Source organism: Sciurus carolinensis, chromosome 6 (genome assembly GCF_902686445.1).
Source record: "Sciurus carolinensis chromosome 6, mSciCar1.2, whole genome shotgun sequence".
In the NCBI taxonomy this organism is placed as follows: Eukaryota; Metazoa; Chordata; class Mammalia; order Rodentia; family Sciuridae; genus Sciurus; species Sciurus carolinensis.
This window is the reverse complement of record NC_062218.1, coordinates 36,731,363-36,750,635: the sequence shown is the minus strand read 5'-3', so window position 1 is coordinate 36,750,635 and position 19,273 is coordinate 36,731,363. Positions and strand designations below refer to the sequence as shown.

General features: G+C 38.0%; 1 protein-coding gene across 3 annotated transcripts in view; it reads right to left on the bottom strand.

The window, feature by feature from the left end:
• Positions 1 to 19,273, bottom strand: part of Ghr (growth hormone receptor) — a 265,678-nt gene that overhangs the window by 146,175 nt on the left and 100,230 nt on the right. For 2 of the 3 annotated variants that reach the window (XM_047556985.1, XM_047556986.1), the window contains one exon: positions 1,873 to 1,953. In XM_047556985.1, the coding sequence (XP_047412941.1) occupies positions 1,873 to 1,942 (70 nt within the window). In that variant the 5' untranslated portion in view covers positions 1,943 to 1,953. Of the gene's footprint in view, positions 1 to 1,872; positions 1,954 to 15,848; positions 16,075 to 19,273 lie in introns of those variants that run through there. The other variant, XM_047556984.1, reaches the window with a different exon arrangement.

Here is a 19,273-nt window from a genome sequence, read left to right as displayed (position 1 = left end):
CTTAGTGAAATAAGCCAGACACAGAAAGAAAACTATTGCATGATCTCATTTATTTGTACAATCTAAAAATAAAAAGCTCAATTATATAGAAATAGAGAACAGTGTTAACAGGTGTTTGGGAGGCAGGGAAGACTTGGGGAGCTATAGGTCAAAGGAGACAAAATAGCAAATATGTAGGATGCACAAATCCGGTGATCTAAGTTATACCATTAGGACTACAGTTAATAATATTGTATCACATTCAGGAGTTTTGCTACGTGGTAAATTACAGCTGCTCTTGCTGGGGCTGGTATGGGTGCCTATGTAAAATGATGAAAATGTTAATTTGTTCCCCTATAGTAAACATTTTATTATATAGATGTATTTTATAATATCCCTTTTAATACCTTAAATATAAACATCAAAATTTATGTTTTTTTAAAAAAACAGCAAATGACATTTTTTTCTTAACTCTTCTTATGAAGTTAAAGGTTTATTAAACTGTTGAAGCAGCTGAAATATATGTTCTCTGCAGATTCTCTAGGTCTGAAAAGCAATTTGAGCTCGAATCTCCCACTCAGGGATGCATTTTTTCAATTTCTTTATAGATTCTTATGCCATATTTTCACTTCACGGGTTTTCTAAATTCCTCAAGCCTTGCCATGTGGATAGTGAAGAGAGGAGAGATTAAACTTCCATGACTTTGGAACAGCAGAGGATCTCAGTTGCAATTCTTTGGCTCAGAACCAGGGTCTAAAACCAGCCATGGGAAAAGCTGCTGAAATGGAGCCTGCAATTCTCTCCATGTTTGACTTGCATAATGTTGACATTATAACACCAGAGAGGCCAGGAAATATTTTAAACAATTATGACTTATTTTCTATAAATATTTTGGAATTGCTTTAACAGATAAAACAATACATTTTACGCTTCTCATTTTCTAAGTTACTCTGGACACCCTCAGCAGCTCACTATGATGTACTTATTTTTGCCTTCAAGGTCATGGAGGACATCTTAAGGTGCTAAGTCGCCTGTTAAACTGTGTTTTCCAACCTGAGTTGGGTGTGAAGGGAGTCAGTAACTTTTCAAGCAACAACTGAATTTGGTTTCATGGAATGGGAGAAATATATTGTTCTTGTTCTCAGCTCAAGCACAGGCAAGAAAAAAAAAAATCAAGTCTTCATGACGATCTTTGAAAAAGTCCCCCACCCAAAGAGCAGTTTTCTTTCTGGACAGAAAAACCCTTCTTGCATTTCCCCTTCATAACTCTTCCCTGTTTCTGTTATGAAATTTAAGTTTGAAAATATTGAGACATCTCTACAGAAGAAGGGTTCAAAAAAGAAGAGACAATTATAGAGATGGCTAAGGAAGCTCATGATGCCTGGGTATGTCATTCAACTATTTCAGGTGTCTCTTCCCTCAAACTTAGCCAAATGGTAATCACACAGAGCATGAGAGGTGAAATTCATTTGAAACCTGCAATTTCCTGTCTCAGAGAATATGATTAAGAGGCCTGAATTCCAAACTCTGGAAATAGACTGTGATATCCTTAGTCACAGATGAGCTGAGTGATCAGTAAGTTAATAACCTCTACTGCAATTTCCATCTCTCTCCCAGAGCCCAAGAACCAGAGATCTGGTTTGTCTTCAACATAAATGCCCTCAGCATGATATGTTGCATTTGTTTTCAATGTAAAAACATCAGATGCCAAAGTTGACTATGGTATTCCTCATAAAGCATTCACAGGAGAGCTCTCCTAGTTTATGATTTTAAAACTAAGGCAAGTTTCCTAAACCTTGCACTGTTTAATTAAACCACCCAAAGACTTTGGATTTAGCAAAGTTTAGTGCTGTTTCATAACAGTAGGGGTGGGAATGGGAAAGCAGAACTCACCCTCGTGCCCAGAAAAAGCATCACTTGAGCCTGCCAGTGCCAAGGTCAACAGCAGCTGCCAGAGATCCATACCTGTGGGACCTGCAATCACAGAAAGAATATGATGATGCAAGCAACAAAAAGTAGACCATTACCATGAAATACTGTTTAAAGACTGATTAAACCATGAATGCACTGACATGTCAGTTATAAAATGGAACCCAGAATCTCCTACTGTCATAGTGTTCATGAGCACAAATGACAGGTTGTAATAAATTCTACTTCCCGTGAGAACTCACCTCAGGAAATAGTATGGACACTAGAGATTTCACATCCTGGCTGACAGCACAGAAACCTCATAGCAAATGACCCCCACACACTGCTTCAATAACAGGGCCAGTGTGGCTTAATTTGATCCAAAAATAGAAAAAATGGTCAACAGTATTACCAGGGATGGGGCTTCATGCTGGACAGGCCATTAAAGGATAAAGAAAGCTGTCCACTGTAATAGTAACATTTCTTAAGTCTGTTTCCCAAGGATCAAATGAGTTCAATTAGCACTCAAAACACTGTGCTAATGAGCTATCCCAGAAAGGTGAGAAGCAAAAGAAAACAAAACATCCACATACATGGGGCTTTCAGAGTTTTGATTTTATGAGGCTGTGGGCTCCAAAAGACTCAGGAAGGTAAACACAGCAAGAAGGATCAGTTCTAGCCTTGCTAGACATTTGGAATCCAAAATGTGAATCGCATCTCGAGCCGTTCAGTCTAATGAACGAAGGAGCAGAACGACATGCCTCAGTCAGCACACACCTTTATCTGGAGGAAATAAGCTTCTCTGAAATAATCGGCCATGGTTCCTACATCTAGAATTCTCTAGAGACAAATTTGGACTGCTTGGAAATGAACTCAGCACACTGGCCTTTGTGGAGCTGTTGTGGCATCTGATAACTCCATGTGAAAACATTAGATGCAAAACTACCACAGCCTCACTGCTGTGTTTTCATCCAGTGACACTATTTCCAAGTCACACGGGCACATCTGACCATCATCACCCTACCACCTCCTCCAGGGCCTCTAAGTAAACTTAACAATAATGAAATAGCCTTCTGACTATCTCTAATTAGGATGAAATGAAGAACAAGAAAGTTTGTTTCCATGGGCCGGCAGGCCTGGTCCTCTGCTGACTGAATAGGTACAAAATGTCTAACATTCTATACTTATATTTCTAGACCCCTATCTGTTTTTATTGCTCCATACAATTTTATGTTCTTAAAATATTCTTAAGGAAACACATCTCTTTGTGAAGCCAGTATCTTCTTGCATCTGAATACCCATGTGCACACTCACTTGAATGAGGAGCTCCCTCAAACACTTGCCTCTTGGAGTCACTGGTTGGATCAAGTATGAAAGTGCAGTCAACTGGGAGATTTCAAAGGTGAGCTGTGGTTATTACGACATCCACGTTTTTAATTCTTAACCTGGAAGGCCCTAGACTGATGGCCTTGCATTACCCTCATCTGCTTTGCAAATGTGAACTACTGAGCATCTGTCCTGTGTCCTTTACTCCTGGGGTACAGGCTGTGTAATCATTGTTTCACGTCTCCAGAAGAAATACATAAAAATGCTAAACACTAATAAGTTATAGGTTAAAAATGCCATCTTGTTAGTAACCAGGTATTTCCCTTTAATTTGAAAAATTTTAAAGGAGGGAAAGCTTTGAGGATTGAGACTCTGTAAGTAGTATTAATTTTACTAGTCATCCCCAACATACTTAGTTGCAGGGAAGAAGCTTCCATTGGCATACCCTATCTTGATATCAGGCTGTAACAGTAAATCCCCAGATCCCAGACAGAGTAAAAAATGACCGTGTTTGCATTGCTCAGCAGATTGCTTTCTCTGTTTAGAACTCACCTTGCCACATACCTCAAAGAAACTACACATCCTATCTTAACAAGACAAACATCCTATCTTACCTAACAAACCAGAATCCTGAGAATCAAATTAGCAAAAAATCTGTTTGCACACACCCAGAGCAGAAAAAGAGGTATTTCAAACTGTCATGATCTCAAATGGGAGATGAGAACAGTTCATTGTCACCTGGAGCATTGCATAAAGACCTGACTCTAACACTCTAACTAGTGATGGGAACCAGGAGGAGGATAAAGAAATGTGGTTGGATTTAGTAATGCTAATTGCTTTATTAGAATCAAATGTCTCTGCTCCTTCCACTAGTGTTGGCTCAGTGGTCATGACTTCCTGAGGAAGCACCCTCCTCACTCCCCTAGAGAACTTTCTCTAGAGCTATAACAACCCAAGCCAAGAGACATTCTATTTGATCTGATTCTGTGCTGCCCCACCAGTTTTGCACAGCTCCTTACTGTAGCTTATAGATGAGAGATCCTTCTTTATTAGGTTCTAGCTGAAAGAAAATATCCTTAGGAAAAGACAGAGTGCTGACACACAATTTTTGGAACTTTAATATAGCCAAGGATGTGAAGAAGAGAGTTCCCCCTTTCCCTTGCCCCTTTTTGCCTAGATAATCATATGTACCCTATACCCCAAGGCATAAGACTTCATCCAAAGACTGTCATAAGAGACTCTACTTATAATCTAAGTAGAAGCAGGCATTGTTGAGAGGAATCTTCCAAATTGCACCTTAACTTATAAAGGTTTTAAGTTTGCAATATTTTCCTGGGGAAAATCCTACTCTAAATTTTTCATATTCTTCATTATTTGACTACAGTCTCATGGCAAGATTTTCAGCAGGAGGGGGAAAATATGCTTCTCTTCTTGTGAAATGGAACTCACCATTTCCACTCTCAGTACTGGAGGCTTTTGCCTGCTTCCCCTTTCCTTGAGGGAGAGATTTTAAAACCAGTGTAATCCAGCTGGCCTGAGCTCTAATTCTGAAGATTACCCAACAGAAAAGGCCTCCAAATTACGAATTAGGTCCCTGATATACTGACTTTCATTCCATGGCTATAAAATAGCCCATAAACACATGAGAAGAGATTAGATATGACATTTTTTCCAATATGTTTTAACCAATTCCAGGTAAGAAAAGCAATTACTTCAGATTTTTTTTTTTTTTTTTTTTTGTTTAAAATGAGCAAGTACTTCTTGAACTATTTATTAATGACTACAAGTACTGTGCAAGGCACTGTGGAAGAAATTAATGCAAAAGCATGATTTTTGACTTGAAGAATTAGGCAATACAAGCCCTTGAAACTGAAAAGAAGCAGCATAGCTAAAAATGGTAAGTTACGGTAGGGAAAAATGAGCTACTAAATTGAGGGGCATGAAATTTGAACTAAATGATGGATAGGATTGTGATGGGTAAGGAAAAGTGAGAGCGCCTCTGATGAACTTGTATGGGCAAAAGAGTAGTGTGAATGTTCTTTCTGGGTGTGGGGATAAATTTTGAGTATGTTTAGGATAACACTCTGAGGAGACTAAGAAGAGATCAAGGTTTAGAATTGCAAATAAAGGGGCTAAAATTGGATTGGCAAGGTAGGACCAGACTGAAACAGCATTTTCAACTCATATTAATCAGAAACTCTCTAGAGGTTTTGGTAAGATATCATGCAAAAGTGGGTTTTCCTTAGGATAAAGCTGTCTGACCTGCCTTCTTAACCCAATTTCATTGGGACATAATGAGGAGGTTTGGTGGTGACTGGATAAGGATATGATAAGAGTGTCACAAATGACTGAGTATATGTGTGGATGAAAGAGTGTGACGGGCAGAAATCAGGACTTTGGGATCTGAGTTGTTTAGTAGGAAGAGAAAGTCACCTGACTATTTCAAATACTTGAGTATTAAAGGCAATTACAGGACTTCTGGAAATGTTCAGAAATGTACAGTGGGAAACTGAAGGTATGAGAATGAAGACTAAAGAAAATGAGAAGACATTAATAAATAAAATAGACAGTTATACAGAGATGATAAGGATTAGGTAAATTTAATATTAAGACTGTACTATTTTGTGAAAAATCCCCATATCATTTTTATCAAAAACAATATTAAAATTATATTGTCATATAGAAAAAAATGCATACATTCATATCTTTTGGTATTTTGGCAGAAACAAAATGAACCACCACCAAAACTACCATACCCTCTGATTTGTAGCAAATATTTAAAAGGAAGGTGTTAGATTGGGGATGTAGCTCAGTGGTAGAGCATTTGCCAAGCATGTGTGATGCCCTGGGTTCTATCCATACCACTGCAGAAATAAATAAATAAATTGAAAGTGGTTATAAGTGTCTTTTAAAGTGTGATGTTAGCATATTAATATATGGGAGAGTTGAATGATAGATTTAGGAGATTGGAGTTCAGTTAATGCGAAGTTCAGAAGAATATCAAAATGGCAGCTGAACTAATCAAGAATAGTAAGTCCCCCAAATTGTTATTTTGCTGATTTGGTTTTTCTGATACTGAGAAAGCAAGAGTTAACTTTAAAAATTCCAGCAGAGACAGAACTGCAAAACTAACTTCAGTGAGATAACCTGATAAATGTGTACTTTCTGATGATGGTGTTGATTACTAATGAACTATGGCAAAACTGAATTAATTGACTTCCTGGTGAAGCTTTTCTAAGAACTCAGCACAGAAAAAGAAGAGGCTAATCCAAAATGGTGTCTGAAATTACCTATTCTAATTAGCCCTAAATGATTCTTTGGACAGTTTGCTTTCGCAGTTCATGCTATTACCTACTTTTGATGGTAGTGAGCATTTGAAAATTGGTCAGATCCAAAATGCATTAGGTCAATTTATTTCCTTCCCATTAGTGAAGAAGGAAATGCTCACAGACACTTTTTAATGTAACTACAGTAATGTGCTAACAGTGGGACAGGTTCTGAGAAATGTATTGTTAGGTGATTTTATCATATGAGCATCATAGGGTGTACTTACACAAAGTGTGCGTGTGTGTGTGTGTGTGTGTGTGTGTGTGTGTGTAGGCCTAGGCCATTTTGAACAAAACAACAGGGCCCAGTAAACATTAGATAGATGTGTGAGATTGCAGCTGGTGTGACCGGGTATACTGTTTACAGTAACCTCTTTTTTCATAAGTAAAAAGTGTATACTTTAAAATAATGAAAAAAGTAGATACACAACCTAGAAATATAGTAATTTGTTATCATTATCCAGTGTTATGTGCTAGATAGTTGTGTGTGCTATCCTTTTAGGCAGCACAGTAGGTTTGTTTATATCAGCACTGCCACATACACATGAGCAGTGCATTGTACTAGCATAGTATCACAGCTATGGCATTACTGGACAATAGGAAGATTTCAGCTTCATTATAATATCATAGTACCACGATTATATATAGAGACTTGCACTCACTGAAAATAATTATGTAGTATGTAACTGTAATTTTATTGAGCTTGTTCTCCTCTCTGGCATCTAGTAAGGAATAAAGAGTGGGAGTTTTAAATGCATACAGTGTTTACCATAAGGTATAAGTGAAAAGGGAGTAGTATATACAGTGAATGTTTTATCAAACAAATATGCATGTATGGTTTGTACCAGTCCTGACCAAGGCAGTTACCACCAGTCACATGTGGCTATTGAGCACTCATAATGTGTCTAATGTCATTGAGGAATTAAACACAAATTTCAATTATATTCAATTGTACTTAATTATTCTAATTAGACACAGGTATATTTGGAACCAGTTGTGTATGTGGATCCACTTTTTTAGCCGTACATCTTATGAAATTTAAGTAAAGATAAAATATTTGTGTTGGAAATTTAGAATCTAAATTGATATGTGCTACAAGTGTAAAATACATATAGATGTTTGAATGTTTGGTACAAAAAAGGATGCAAAGAATCTCAAAAATGTTTATGTTGCCTGCATTTGAAACCATAATTTAGATTGTTGAGTTATGTAAAATATATTGTTAAAACTGATATTCTATTTCTTCTTGTTTTTTAAAAAATGTAATTAGTTGAAAAATTTAAATAACATATGACAGCCCAATTATACTCTTTATGGTTCATACGTTTGTATTGACATTCAAAAATATTAAGCTGACTTATGCTCATATGATGTTAGCAGCCTAATTTTTTATAATGATTAGTGAATAATTTTTTATTTATAATACACATAAAGTCTTTATGGGTATGTTTTAAGAGACCCTCCCAAATTCAGAATGGTGGCAACAGGAAGATTCTTGGAAGCTTTTGGTAACTTAGGTATGATTATATTTGCAAAAGGGTCTTTGGGGGGAATTCCCAGTATGCATTTATACCATTCACATTATGTCTCTCTTTGAGTCACAGACAATGGTACACTGTTGAGTGTTTAGCACTTTCTTTTTGAAATTAAAAAAGGGGCTATGATTTGTTGCATTTGCTGATATTAAGCTACCAACGTGAAGACAGCATGAGCTGGACCCAGCACATCACTGGCTGGGGAGGCAAATAATGCTATCTAAGTTCCATGTGAGATATCAGGTACAAAGATTAACAATCTGCTGATGCTAATACAAAATGTATGAGACAGTGCTGCAGAATGAATCCTGACAATGTGATTTCACTTGATGACATCTGTCAGAGAATCACATTTAGTTAATAATTATTGAGAGAGATACTTTCCCAGGTCATAGTTACTACCCTAGCTTTCATTTACAGAAAGGGTGAGCTTAGTGGTTAAGTGAATAAGTTCTGGAGTCAAAGAAAGCTAGGTTCAAATCCTGGCTTTATCAAGCATCAAGGTACTCATCATTAATATAGAGGTGATAACAATTCCCCTTTCCATGGAAAAATCAGGATTAGATGAAACAACACATTCAAAGCTTTTAGCATACCCTCTGCACATCTCCAATAAGAGTTAGTTATTAGAGTTTTTCTTATAGTAGCAACAAATAGACTCTTAATATTTTATAATGTTTCTGTGGGGTGGATTGGGAGTGGGGCCCTCATTTATATATCAGGGAGATCTATGCTAGAGATAAAGCAAGCAGCAAATGTACTCCAGGGCAACCACTGTATGTAAACAATATTCTTAAATCATGCACTTTTCTCACATGAGGGTGCAGTGAAGAGGAAGGCCCTTCATAAGGCACTGTGTCTGTCTCCTAGGATAATGAGTTATTGCCATCCTAGAATAAGGCAAGAATGCCCCCATTAGGTACACAGGCAATTGCAAACCTTCATGGAAGTTCAGTTGCATGGTAAATACTCTAAGGGTTGATCCTACCCCATCATTTCCTTACTTATTTTAATAAATTTTTATGATGCCATTACAGGGCTCCAGTACTTTTTTTTGGCATGAATAGTGGGTTTCTAGAGCTGAAAAAAAGAGAATGAATTCAACAATAATAGGCCTGACTCTTCCTAGGAGAAGACAAGGCAGTTGGGTTATAAGAACCTGAGTCTCCTTACAGGTTGAAGAAAGAAAGGGCACTTCAGTAGCCAAATGCTTTGTGCTACTCCTTTCATGTTATACATGGTTATTCTGCTCAAAGAGGAACTTTCTGAAGTTTGATCCATTCTGTTGAAATTCAGTAGGACCCACATACACTTTGCAATGCCTCACCACAATTATTCCTATGCATGATCATTAGTTCACCCAGCCTGATTCATCTGGTGTATTCATGGATTCACAATGCAGGGATAATTCACATGGAAAAGAAAAGTCAATCCTCACCTGGATGCTTATTTGAATAGCATGCTCCTTCTTATACCTTACTTTATGAAGCCATTGCATCAACCAAGTCATTTTTTCCAAAGTAGAATTTGGAAAAGGAAATATCTTACTGACTTTCTACTTTATTTCTTCCCCTCTAGAAGCAGCTTATTTTAAATTTTGATTTTTTTATTACTAGGACAGCTCATTCAGAAACTCCAAGATGGAAATGTTATTCATTTCAACTAATGTAAAAGGAGATTAATAATCTATTGGAGATAAGTTCTCACAGAATGTAGTTTTCAAATGAAAACATTTGTTATCTTGATGGGATAATAATCTGACAATGATTAAAATAACAATACATACTGTCCCAAATGCTTTTTCATCTCAAAGAAATGCATATGTTCCTGCCTTTTTTGGAGATATCACAGAACTGCAGATTTCCAAAAAAAGAGTAACTGGCATACCCTGATAACATAAGGAACAAAAATTGAGAGAAACCCTTTTTAAAAACTTGTTCTTTTTATCAAGTCCAACATGGTAACGTTGTTCTTTTAAGGTAAACAAATTGGGAAACCAAGAGTGAGGCAATGTGTCTCTTGGGAAAAGCATTCCTAGAGGAGTCAGCAATCTCATGCTCTTGTGCCAGCCCCACATTGCCCAACTTGGTGACTCAAATAGTCATGTAATCACAGTGGGCTTCAGTTCCGTCCCTGAGCACTATTCCATGCTTTTCTGATAAGTCAAATCTTGCGTCCATGCTGTGCAATAGCTACCATTTTCTGAGGGCTACCCACATCCTGATGCTACAGGGCTCCTTCTCTTTCTGTTCTTTCAGTTGTGAGCAAATAGGACAGGGGGAGGGCAGTAGCCATGCCACATTCACCATTGTACTCTGAACAGCTAGCCTTTGGCTTACGGCTGAGTAGATGCCCACCAGAAAACATGCCCAGTGAAGACATGTGCCAGGCGTCTTGTGATTTCATTCAGCCTTCACACAGACCCTGCAAGGGAAAGCTTCATATTACAAATGAGAAAATGGGCCAGGAGCTCTGGCGCACGCCTGTAATCCCAGTGGCTCAGAAGCCGAGGCAGGAAGATCCTGAGATCAAAGCCAGCCTCAGTAACTTAGCAAGGCCTAAGCAACACAGTGAGACCCTGTCTCTAAATAAATATAAAAGAAAGAGGGCTGGGGATGTGGCTTACTGATTAAGTTGACCCTGGGTTCAATCCACAGTACTGAGGGAGAGAGAGAGAGAGAGAGAGAGAGAGAGAGAGAGAGAGAGAGAGAGAGAGAGAGAGAGAGAAAATAGAAGAAGAGAGGAGCTTAGAGAGACTAAGTGAATTTCCCAAGCTCACAAAGATGGGCTATTTCTGAGTGGGATTCGGAACTCTCCCTAGTGTCTCCTGCCTTTGCATTCCTTGCTGCTTCTTAAACAGTAAACTAGGCAGAATAAACACATGATTCAAGTGCCAGTGAACCTGAAAAGGAAAAAAAAAAAAAAACTAGAGAAAGCAAGAAAAGGAGAGAGTAAAACTGGAATTTGAATTATAGAGGAAGGCAGACACCATAGTATTTCCAGCGCTCAGGGCCTGTCAAGGGCAGCAATAACTCATGAATGCTGACACATGAATACTGAGACATGACAATTCATGACTGCTGACACAGCAGTTTCTTCAAGAGGTGCTCTGCTCAAGGGATATGATATTCCTTTCCATGCCTTTAACACTCTAAGAGCACCTGGTCTGCTTTCGGGTACATTGCTTAAGAGTTATGCAGTGTACTTTCTCCATGACATAGGGACATCTCCCTGTCTCCTTTAAGCCTATACATAAAAATAGAAGAGTCTCTTTGCCAGACTGACTGGCTGCCAGATAGATGGCAACCACAGGGCAGATCAATGTCACGTCTCATCTCCAGGAAGTTGACAGCGTACCACTTCACCGTTCAAGATGACAGGAGGTGTGATAGCTTGGACTTGGACCATTCGTTGTTACTAGCTTCAAGAGAAAACCCTCTCTAGAGTAGCACTAACAGAAATGTAATATGAGCCACAATGCTGGCAAGATACAAGATTATAAATTTTCTTGGAACAACATTAAGAAAGTGAAAAATGAAAAAAATTAATTTTGATAATATCTCTTATTTAACTCAATATATCCATAACATTTTATCATGTAATCAGTGGAAAAAGCTTTAATATTTGGCACCTGTGTTTTCATGCTCTGTCCTTGACTCAGGTATGTATTTTGCATTTGCAGAATATCTGGTTGGGAATTGCCCCATTTCAAGTGTCACTAGTGGCTACTGCACTGGACTGTGTAGTGCAGAAACACTGGGAGACTGTGGAGTCCCATGTGACCAGTTCCTTGGCTAGTGCAGAATATATCTGTTTCTTGTGAGGTAGCCCGAGCTGCTGAGAAGAGACCTATAAACAGTTATTTTGCAAGGTTTACTAGTTTCTTAAAGTCCCAAAAAGAAATAGGCTTGCCACTGAAGCAAGAAGCAGGGTGCTCCAATCTCTAAATACTCATTTTGTACATAATTACTAAGTACTGAACACTATATGCAATTAAACTATAAACCTTTTGTTTGTGGCAAACTTTAAAAAAGTTTGAAGAACTTTGAAGTCTAGTAGTGAATCTAGGGAAGGAACTTGAAGGGGGTCATTTCTCACCTCCAGTTTTAGCTTCCTTGTCTCCCAAACAGAATATTTGGAGCACATCAATAGTTTTCAATGTTGGTTACATGTTAGAATCACAGGGAGAATGTATAAAAAAAAAATGCTCTGGATTTATCATAGGCAAATCGGAGTCTCCAGGGTGGAGGCTGAGTATTGATATTTTTCTTAGATAATTGTAAAGTGCAGCCAGAATTGGGAATCACTTACCTAACACAAACCAAATGTGCTATTATATTTTTAAGTTTGTGCAGTAGAGCTGGCCTGCCTCTAGAAATCTTCCACAGCCAACTAAGAAATGGACTTTTTATAATAGACATCTCTTAGGATAAGTGGTTGAAATACCGAATGTGAAATTATTACCCAATGAAATGCCAAGATGAAAAGAAAATGCACATGTAGAGATGAAATCAACCGGCCATTGATAAGATCACTCAAGTGACAACATTAGTTCAGGCTCACTGATGACTCTGGAGTTCAAGTGGTCCTTCCAAAGTTACCATCCCTGGTTATTCAATCAAGGTACTGCTGTGAAGTGATTTTACAGATGTAATTAAGGTGGTTAGTCAACGGACTTTAAAATAAGTAGATTATCCTGGATTATCTAGGTGGGCCAAAGTCATCATATGAGACTATAAAAGCAGAAGAGGAAGTCAGTCAATGAGATGGGGAAGATTAGGAACTTGAGAGGAACTTGAGAGGGACTGATCTGCCCTTGCTGGAGGGTACTACATAGAAAGTGGGCATAGGCCCATACAGGCATTGTCTAGGAGAAAAAAATGGGCTCCAAGCTAGTAGCCAGCAAGGAAATGGGGAACAGCATCCTACAATGGCAGGGACTATACTCAGCCAATGACTCAAAGGAGCCTGGAAGCACAAGACTCCAGGAGGCAAAGCAGCTCTCAGGATACTTTGATTTCAGCCCTGTGAATGCTCAGAAAAGAACCCCACTGAGCCCAAACTTCTCACCTACAGAGCTGTGAGGTAGCAAGTGGGTGTCATTTTAAGCCACAAAATTTGTGCTAACTTGTTATGGGAGCAATAAAAAACTAAGTCTCTAAGTCTATTAGAGATCCTGAGACCAACTTCCTAAACATCAATCAGGAAAACAGTAACTCAGTCACCGCTGAAACAAGTCGAATGGAGAGAGGTTGTTTTTAGCAGTACATAGAAATTTGGATCCAGAAGGGACTTTAGTGATAATCTAGCTTGATCAAGTAATGATAATTGATAAATGATGCTGAAAAAATAGGTCATAAATAATTTATGACTTTTCCCCCTTTAACTGCCCAGTATGAGGGTGCCTTGACTAGCACAGAAGAACATCCCCCTACAGAAACAGGTGCAGTAAAATAAGCAATCCTTTACAGCCAGCTTATCATGTTCTCCCCTAAGGTTACTCGGTTCCCTCTAGTTTGACTCTAAGAGTTGTTAAACAATCTTCAGATTTTTGTCTTGTTTTCTGAGGTTACTCTCTTTCTGGAAAACTAACACACTAATTAACTGAAATAAAACTGTTTCCTGGTGCAATGGAGAATAAAAGCACCTACTGGCATTCTGGTGTATTGGCCCATCTCCTGAGTTTGGCCAGTATAAAGCAGACCTGAAGTTTTGCCTACCTTTGGATCAACTGATGCAATTCATTTCTCTAATACCTTCATAAACAAGAGATAGCCCGAGGGAAGGTGGGAAAGCCTAAAAGATCTTGTCTTCATCAGTTTGCTGGCTTAACATTTCTCCTAAACCCCAGGCCAAACCAGGAAATTAAAAAACAAAACCAAAAAAAAAAAAAAAAAAAACAGGCATTTTGTCAATGGGAAGGTAAACCAAAACCAAGGTTGAAAATCTACAGACTAGGGTAAGGGAAAGACAAGGACATGGAGCCTGTATTTATGGGCAGTCTATCTTTGCAGCACGTCCTTGCAAATCTTGGCTCCAGAGAGCTTGTTTTCAATCCTCCTGAATTAAACATCCAATTCCCAGGAGGCCTATGTTTACTCTCCTAGGGGACCACCACAGCATAACTCAGGAAATTGTAATTCAATGACCTGGCCATATTTCTCCTAAATCAAATGGCTGGTGGAAGAGGGTTGGAAGCAACAGGCTGAACCAAACCCTGAACCACTCCTGATTCACAGAGACTGTCCTCTGATCAGGAAGTCAAAGGAACAAATAAACACTTTTTTTTTGTTACAATCTGTCTGAGTGAAATCCATTATTTCACAATTTGTAGAACAGGAATAAAACATTCATCTTCTCCTGAAATCGAACAGTGATTCAAGTGAATTTTTCACATTCGAACTACTTGATGTCATGTAATCACTTAAAACTTTACTTTCAAATGAGGAAGGAAAGCCATAAGGAATCTTCAGGGATCAGTTTACACATCACATCATTATATAAACGCTGAAGTACCAAAGAAATACTCTTCAGACACAGGGAAATAATACAACTGGATACTCATCAGAATCAAAAGAACTCCTGGAGTTGGCATTTCTTACCTGCCTCCAATCCCCACCTAAGGTACAAATGGTCATCTCTTCTATTTCCGATCCTGTTTAATGAGATGGGGGTTCACCCCATTACCTGAGCTAGATACTAGTTATTCCATCTCTTCTCATATTTAACTTGTTGCATACAAAGTGATTCTATCTCAGCACTGTCTCTGGTACATAATACCTCCTCCTACAATCCTCGCTCACTGTGTCTTCTCTTCTTTGACTTTCTATAACTTTCCTCTAGGTAAAAGAAAATATTTATTTACTTCCAAGGATGCAGCCAGACAAGTCACAAACCTACTTACCCTTCAACATCAATGCTACTTTCAAACATCATGCCTTCCTGATTTTCTCCTCTCTTCTGAGGGTCATCTTGGCATGACAACTTAGCATGGTATCTAATACACCCAATTTTAAATACTTTATCAATGGAAGGAACAGAGACCCAGGACAGAGTTTTCAAACAGGAGTTTAGAAGGGGTGAGAGCATGTCTTTCTGTTGAAAGTTTGCCTTTAAGGCTTCACAGGAGATGTTGCTCATGTCATCAGGCAAGAAAAGGTGTTTTGGATCAGGCTGGATGGAGAGACCCAATGCACTGTAATCAGCAGAGGAATAGTTACAAGCATAAAAGGACAAAGTCTTATTTTCCTTTTCTTCAAAGTGATAACCATCCCCCAGACTTTAGAAAATCTGGTAGAAGATGACACAAACATGCAATTGTGGTGTCCCTTTTTCTCTATGATACCTTCCTAAATGCAAATGGACTATTGAAATATAAAACATGGAACAGAATTAAAACTAAGTGTTTTCTGAGCATAAGTTATAATCTTTGTTGAGTTTCTCAAAATATACCACCTCTGGACATGCTCAGAAAACTAACCCTTCCCTCAGAGAACAAACTTTGGAAACCCAAATTATATTTTGACAGTGGTCAGACAAGGAGGAAGGCCATTAAAGGCTTTTCCTAATAAGAATATTTTATAAGCTCCAGCACTAGAAAAATGTTTTACTTAGAGTAGAGAAGAGAAAACAAACAGAAAGAGGGAAGGAGCAGGGAATAAAATGTCTGCCTAAGGCAGTTCATTTATTTATGTCTAAAAATATAAAAGCAAGTTGCAGAGGGAAACCTAACTATCAGCCCTTTAATCAAAGTTAACAATAAGGGAATACTAACCAATAGTTCTGCAGATATTCCTGAAATAGAGGCTGGATTTTCATATGGTTTCCTCCAGGTTGTACATAATAAGAGCCTTTTTAATTTTCTTTATCATTCAGCCACGTATACAAGAAGATCACAATGCACCAATTTGGTAAAATTGGGCAGAGAGTAGGATTGAAGATGTAATTCCATGGAAGTTTCTTGGTCACCACTTGGTACGTTTTAATCTTTAAATTCTAGGTGCTCCTGCTTTGATATATAAGCCTTCGCAAGAGCTCCCTAATCAATCAATCAAACATTCTCTTGTACACACACACACACACACACACACACACTCACCTGGTATCAGAGAGTAAATTAAATCACGCCTGAGATTGCCTTACATAACACATTCCCTGACCTTTGCTTAGTACTTCTTTTGGTGCTGCCAGCCGAAGTGAAGGCCAGGCCTGGACTGAAATTTCATGAGGTTATTATAACTGTGTTGGCCAGGTCAGCTGAGAAGAGGGCTGAGTATCAGAGCTACCAGGCTACCACCTGGACAGATGGAAGATAGCCATAAGGAATCTGAATCTAATGTCATCTTTCCTCTAAAGAGTGCAAGAACAAAAGTAGAAGTGCCCACCTGGGTGTCCCCTGGTGTCTCACTGAAGTATCCCAAGGGCCTAGAGTGCATTGCATTAAGTATTTTTTAAATGAAGGAATAAATGAATGAATGAATGAATTCCAACACATTAATTTTGTTGGAAATCCTGGCATACTTAATTTTGCAAACATTTAACCATTTATTGTATCAACAATGTGAAGTAGTTCACTAGAAACCTTTTAGTGTCTCCTCCATATTTACTATCCCCTAATTTCAACCCATCAAAGTCCTAGTCAAGAATTTTTTGGTCAATTAAGCAGGAGGACCTAGTACTTAGAAAATGTGGATTTTGTTTCTTTTAAATTACTTTGTAACAGCTCTCTCTCAAGAAAAAAAATCACAAGTCATCTTAAGGTGCAAAATACTAAACATTAATGAATTATATACATGAACAATACAAAAAACAAAGGACTGCTTCCTCTCCAGAGATTTGTCATGGTCCTCGTAGCTGCTTGCATGTTAGAACAGTCATGACAATTCACACTGAGTGTAGACTCAGTGAGTTACAGTAGATGCAAGAGTGTGCGATGAACATTCCTGTGTTTGACCAAGAGTCCTGACCCACTGTTAACACAAGAAAGCTGTTCATGATCCATGACTGCTGCCAGAATTGGTAGGGAATTTTGCTGATTATGAGGCCCCTTCTGCCTGCTTAGCTTTCTTAGGTATACAATAAAACATTCTGTGACATTCAATACATGCAAACCCTTTGAAATAAGAAACTCTCAAGGGCGGGGTGGGGGGAATCATTTGAATAGTTTAGTTAATAATGACTAGATTTGAAATTTTGCTGATTCTGAGTCGTGGTTCATGTGTTTTGAAATTATATGTCGGAGGAGTACAACCTGCCTGCCTCACAGATGCCTCTAAAGCACACTTCCAAAATGAAACTCATGGGTTCATAAACACCTCATATCCGGAGTTTGCATACAGTTCCCCATTCTCTCTTGGACTTGAGGAATGGCCTCCTAACACCTGGTTAAATCTCTCTCCGTTCTATTCTTCACACATACACATATACATATACAAATCACACAAATGAGAAATAAAATTACCACCAGGATATCCCTCTGAATGCAACATCTAACTGACTTTTCCTTGCTCTTTGGATTTATACTACAATCTGTAATGTGGTCTAACTAGTTCTTCCCAATATTCACTCTCCCCACTTTCAATAAGCAATAGAATCCAATGAAAGACATTTTCACAGTCAACATTGCAGTTACTGTAGTCACATGATTAAATCCCAGCTAGTGGGACATGAATAAAAGCATCATATGCATCTTTTAGGGAAATGAGTGCATCCCTCCACTTCTCCTTCTCCACTTCTGCTGGCTTGGATATTGATGGACTGGATCACTGAACACATGGATAAGGATGATCTAGACCAGTCAGCACTTCTGGAAGTTACTATGAAGATGAATACCAGATGACAGTTAATACAGAGGCCAAAGACCAACAAGCTAATGGTTTTGTAACTAGGCAGCCTAGATCTTTATAGCTACTTTCACAAGAGAAAGATCTGTTTCACCTCATTTTTCAGGCTGCAGTCAAAGAGGAGTGGTGTCATGGCTCAGATATGAGGTGTTCCCAAAAGTTCATGTGTGAGACAATGCAAGAATGTTCATAGGTGAAATAATTAGGTTATGAGAATTGGAACCAAATCAGTGGATTAATCCACTGATATATATTAACTGGGTGATAACTATAGGCAGGTAGGTTGTGGCTGAAGGAAGTAGGTTACTGGGTGTGTGCCTTTGGGGTTTATAATTTGTCCTTGTTTAGCAGAGAGCTCTCTCTCTGCATCCTGGCTATCAAGCCCTGAGTTGCTTTCCTCTGGTACACCCTTTTGCCATCATGTTCTACCTCACCTTGGGGCCAAAATATAGTTGTCTGACCATGGACTGAATCTCTGAACCATCAGTGAAAATAAACTTTTCCTTCTCTAAGTTGTTCTTGTTAGGTTTTTGATCATGGAGATTAAAAAAAAAAAAAAAAAAAAAGCTGACTATGACAAAGAGGGAAAAAGTAACCACACAAGACTTATGTGAAGACATAATCTGAAACTTTACCTTCGATGCCCTATAAAGGAAGAAAATGTACCCAAATGCATGAGACATTGTGATATGACTTTTTATGATCCTTAGAAGATGACTTTTCCTTTTCCAAAAGAGTTATAAATCCTGTTAGTGTGCTGAAATCAGAAATATTTGGGACTATTTGAACTTGTGATTAGTTTTATTGGGAGATTATTGAGGTCCACAGAAGTAAGAATCCTTCTTTGATAGAAATATCATTTTGGTCTAATAAAAAGTAGGTGACATTTTGTTCCACCTTCCCTCAACTCAAATTCCCCAAATTAGGGGCTTTATCAAATAAAAATAATGGTTAGACTAAGATTAGGAAAGTGAAGGACCTCAAGAGAAAAATAACACATTCTGTATTATTTAATAAAATTTCTAAAAAAAAAAAAAGGAAAACAGAATCCATAGAAAAAGATGTCATTTTTGGTTTTTGATTTTTAACATTAATTTCTTAAGTGCCTGCCAAATATATTCCTATATATATATATATATATATATATATATATATATATTTTTATATTTTTCCAAGAATTGCTGATTTAAGCAACTCTTTGTTGACTCAAATGAAATCAGTCTGGCTTAGCTAATTTTAATTTATTATATTGAGAATAAAGTTCCAATATCAAAAGGCAGATCTATAGGAAGTGCTTGAAATCAGACTTTGGGTAATTCTAAAACAGATTCTACCAGCTTGAAGAGGTTGCAGCGGA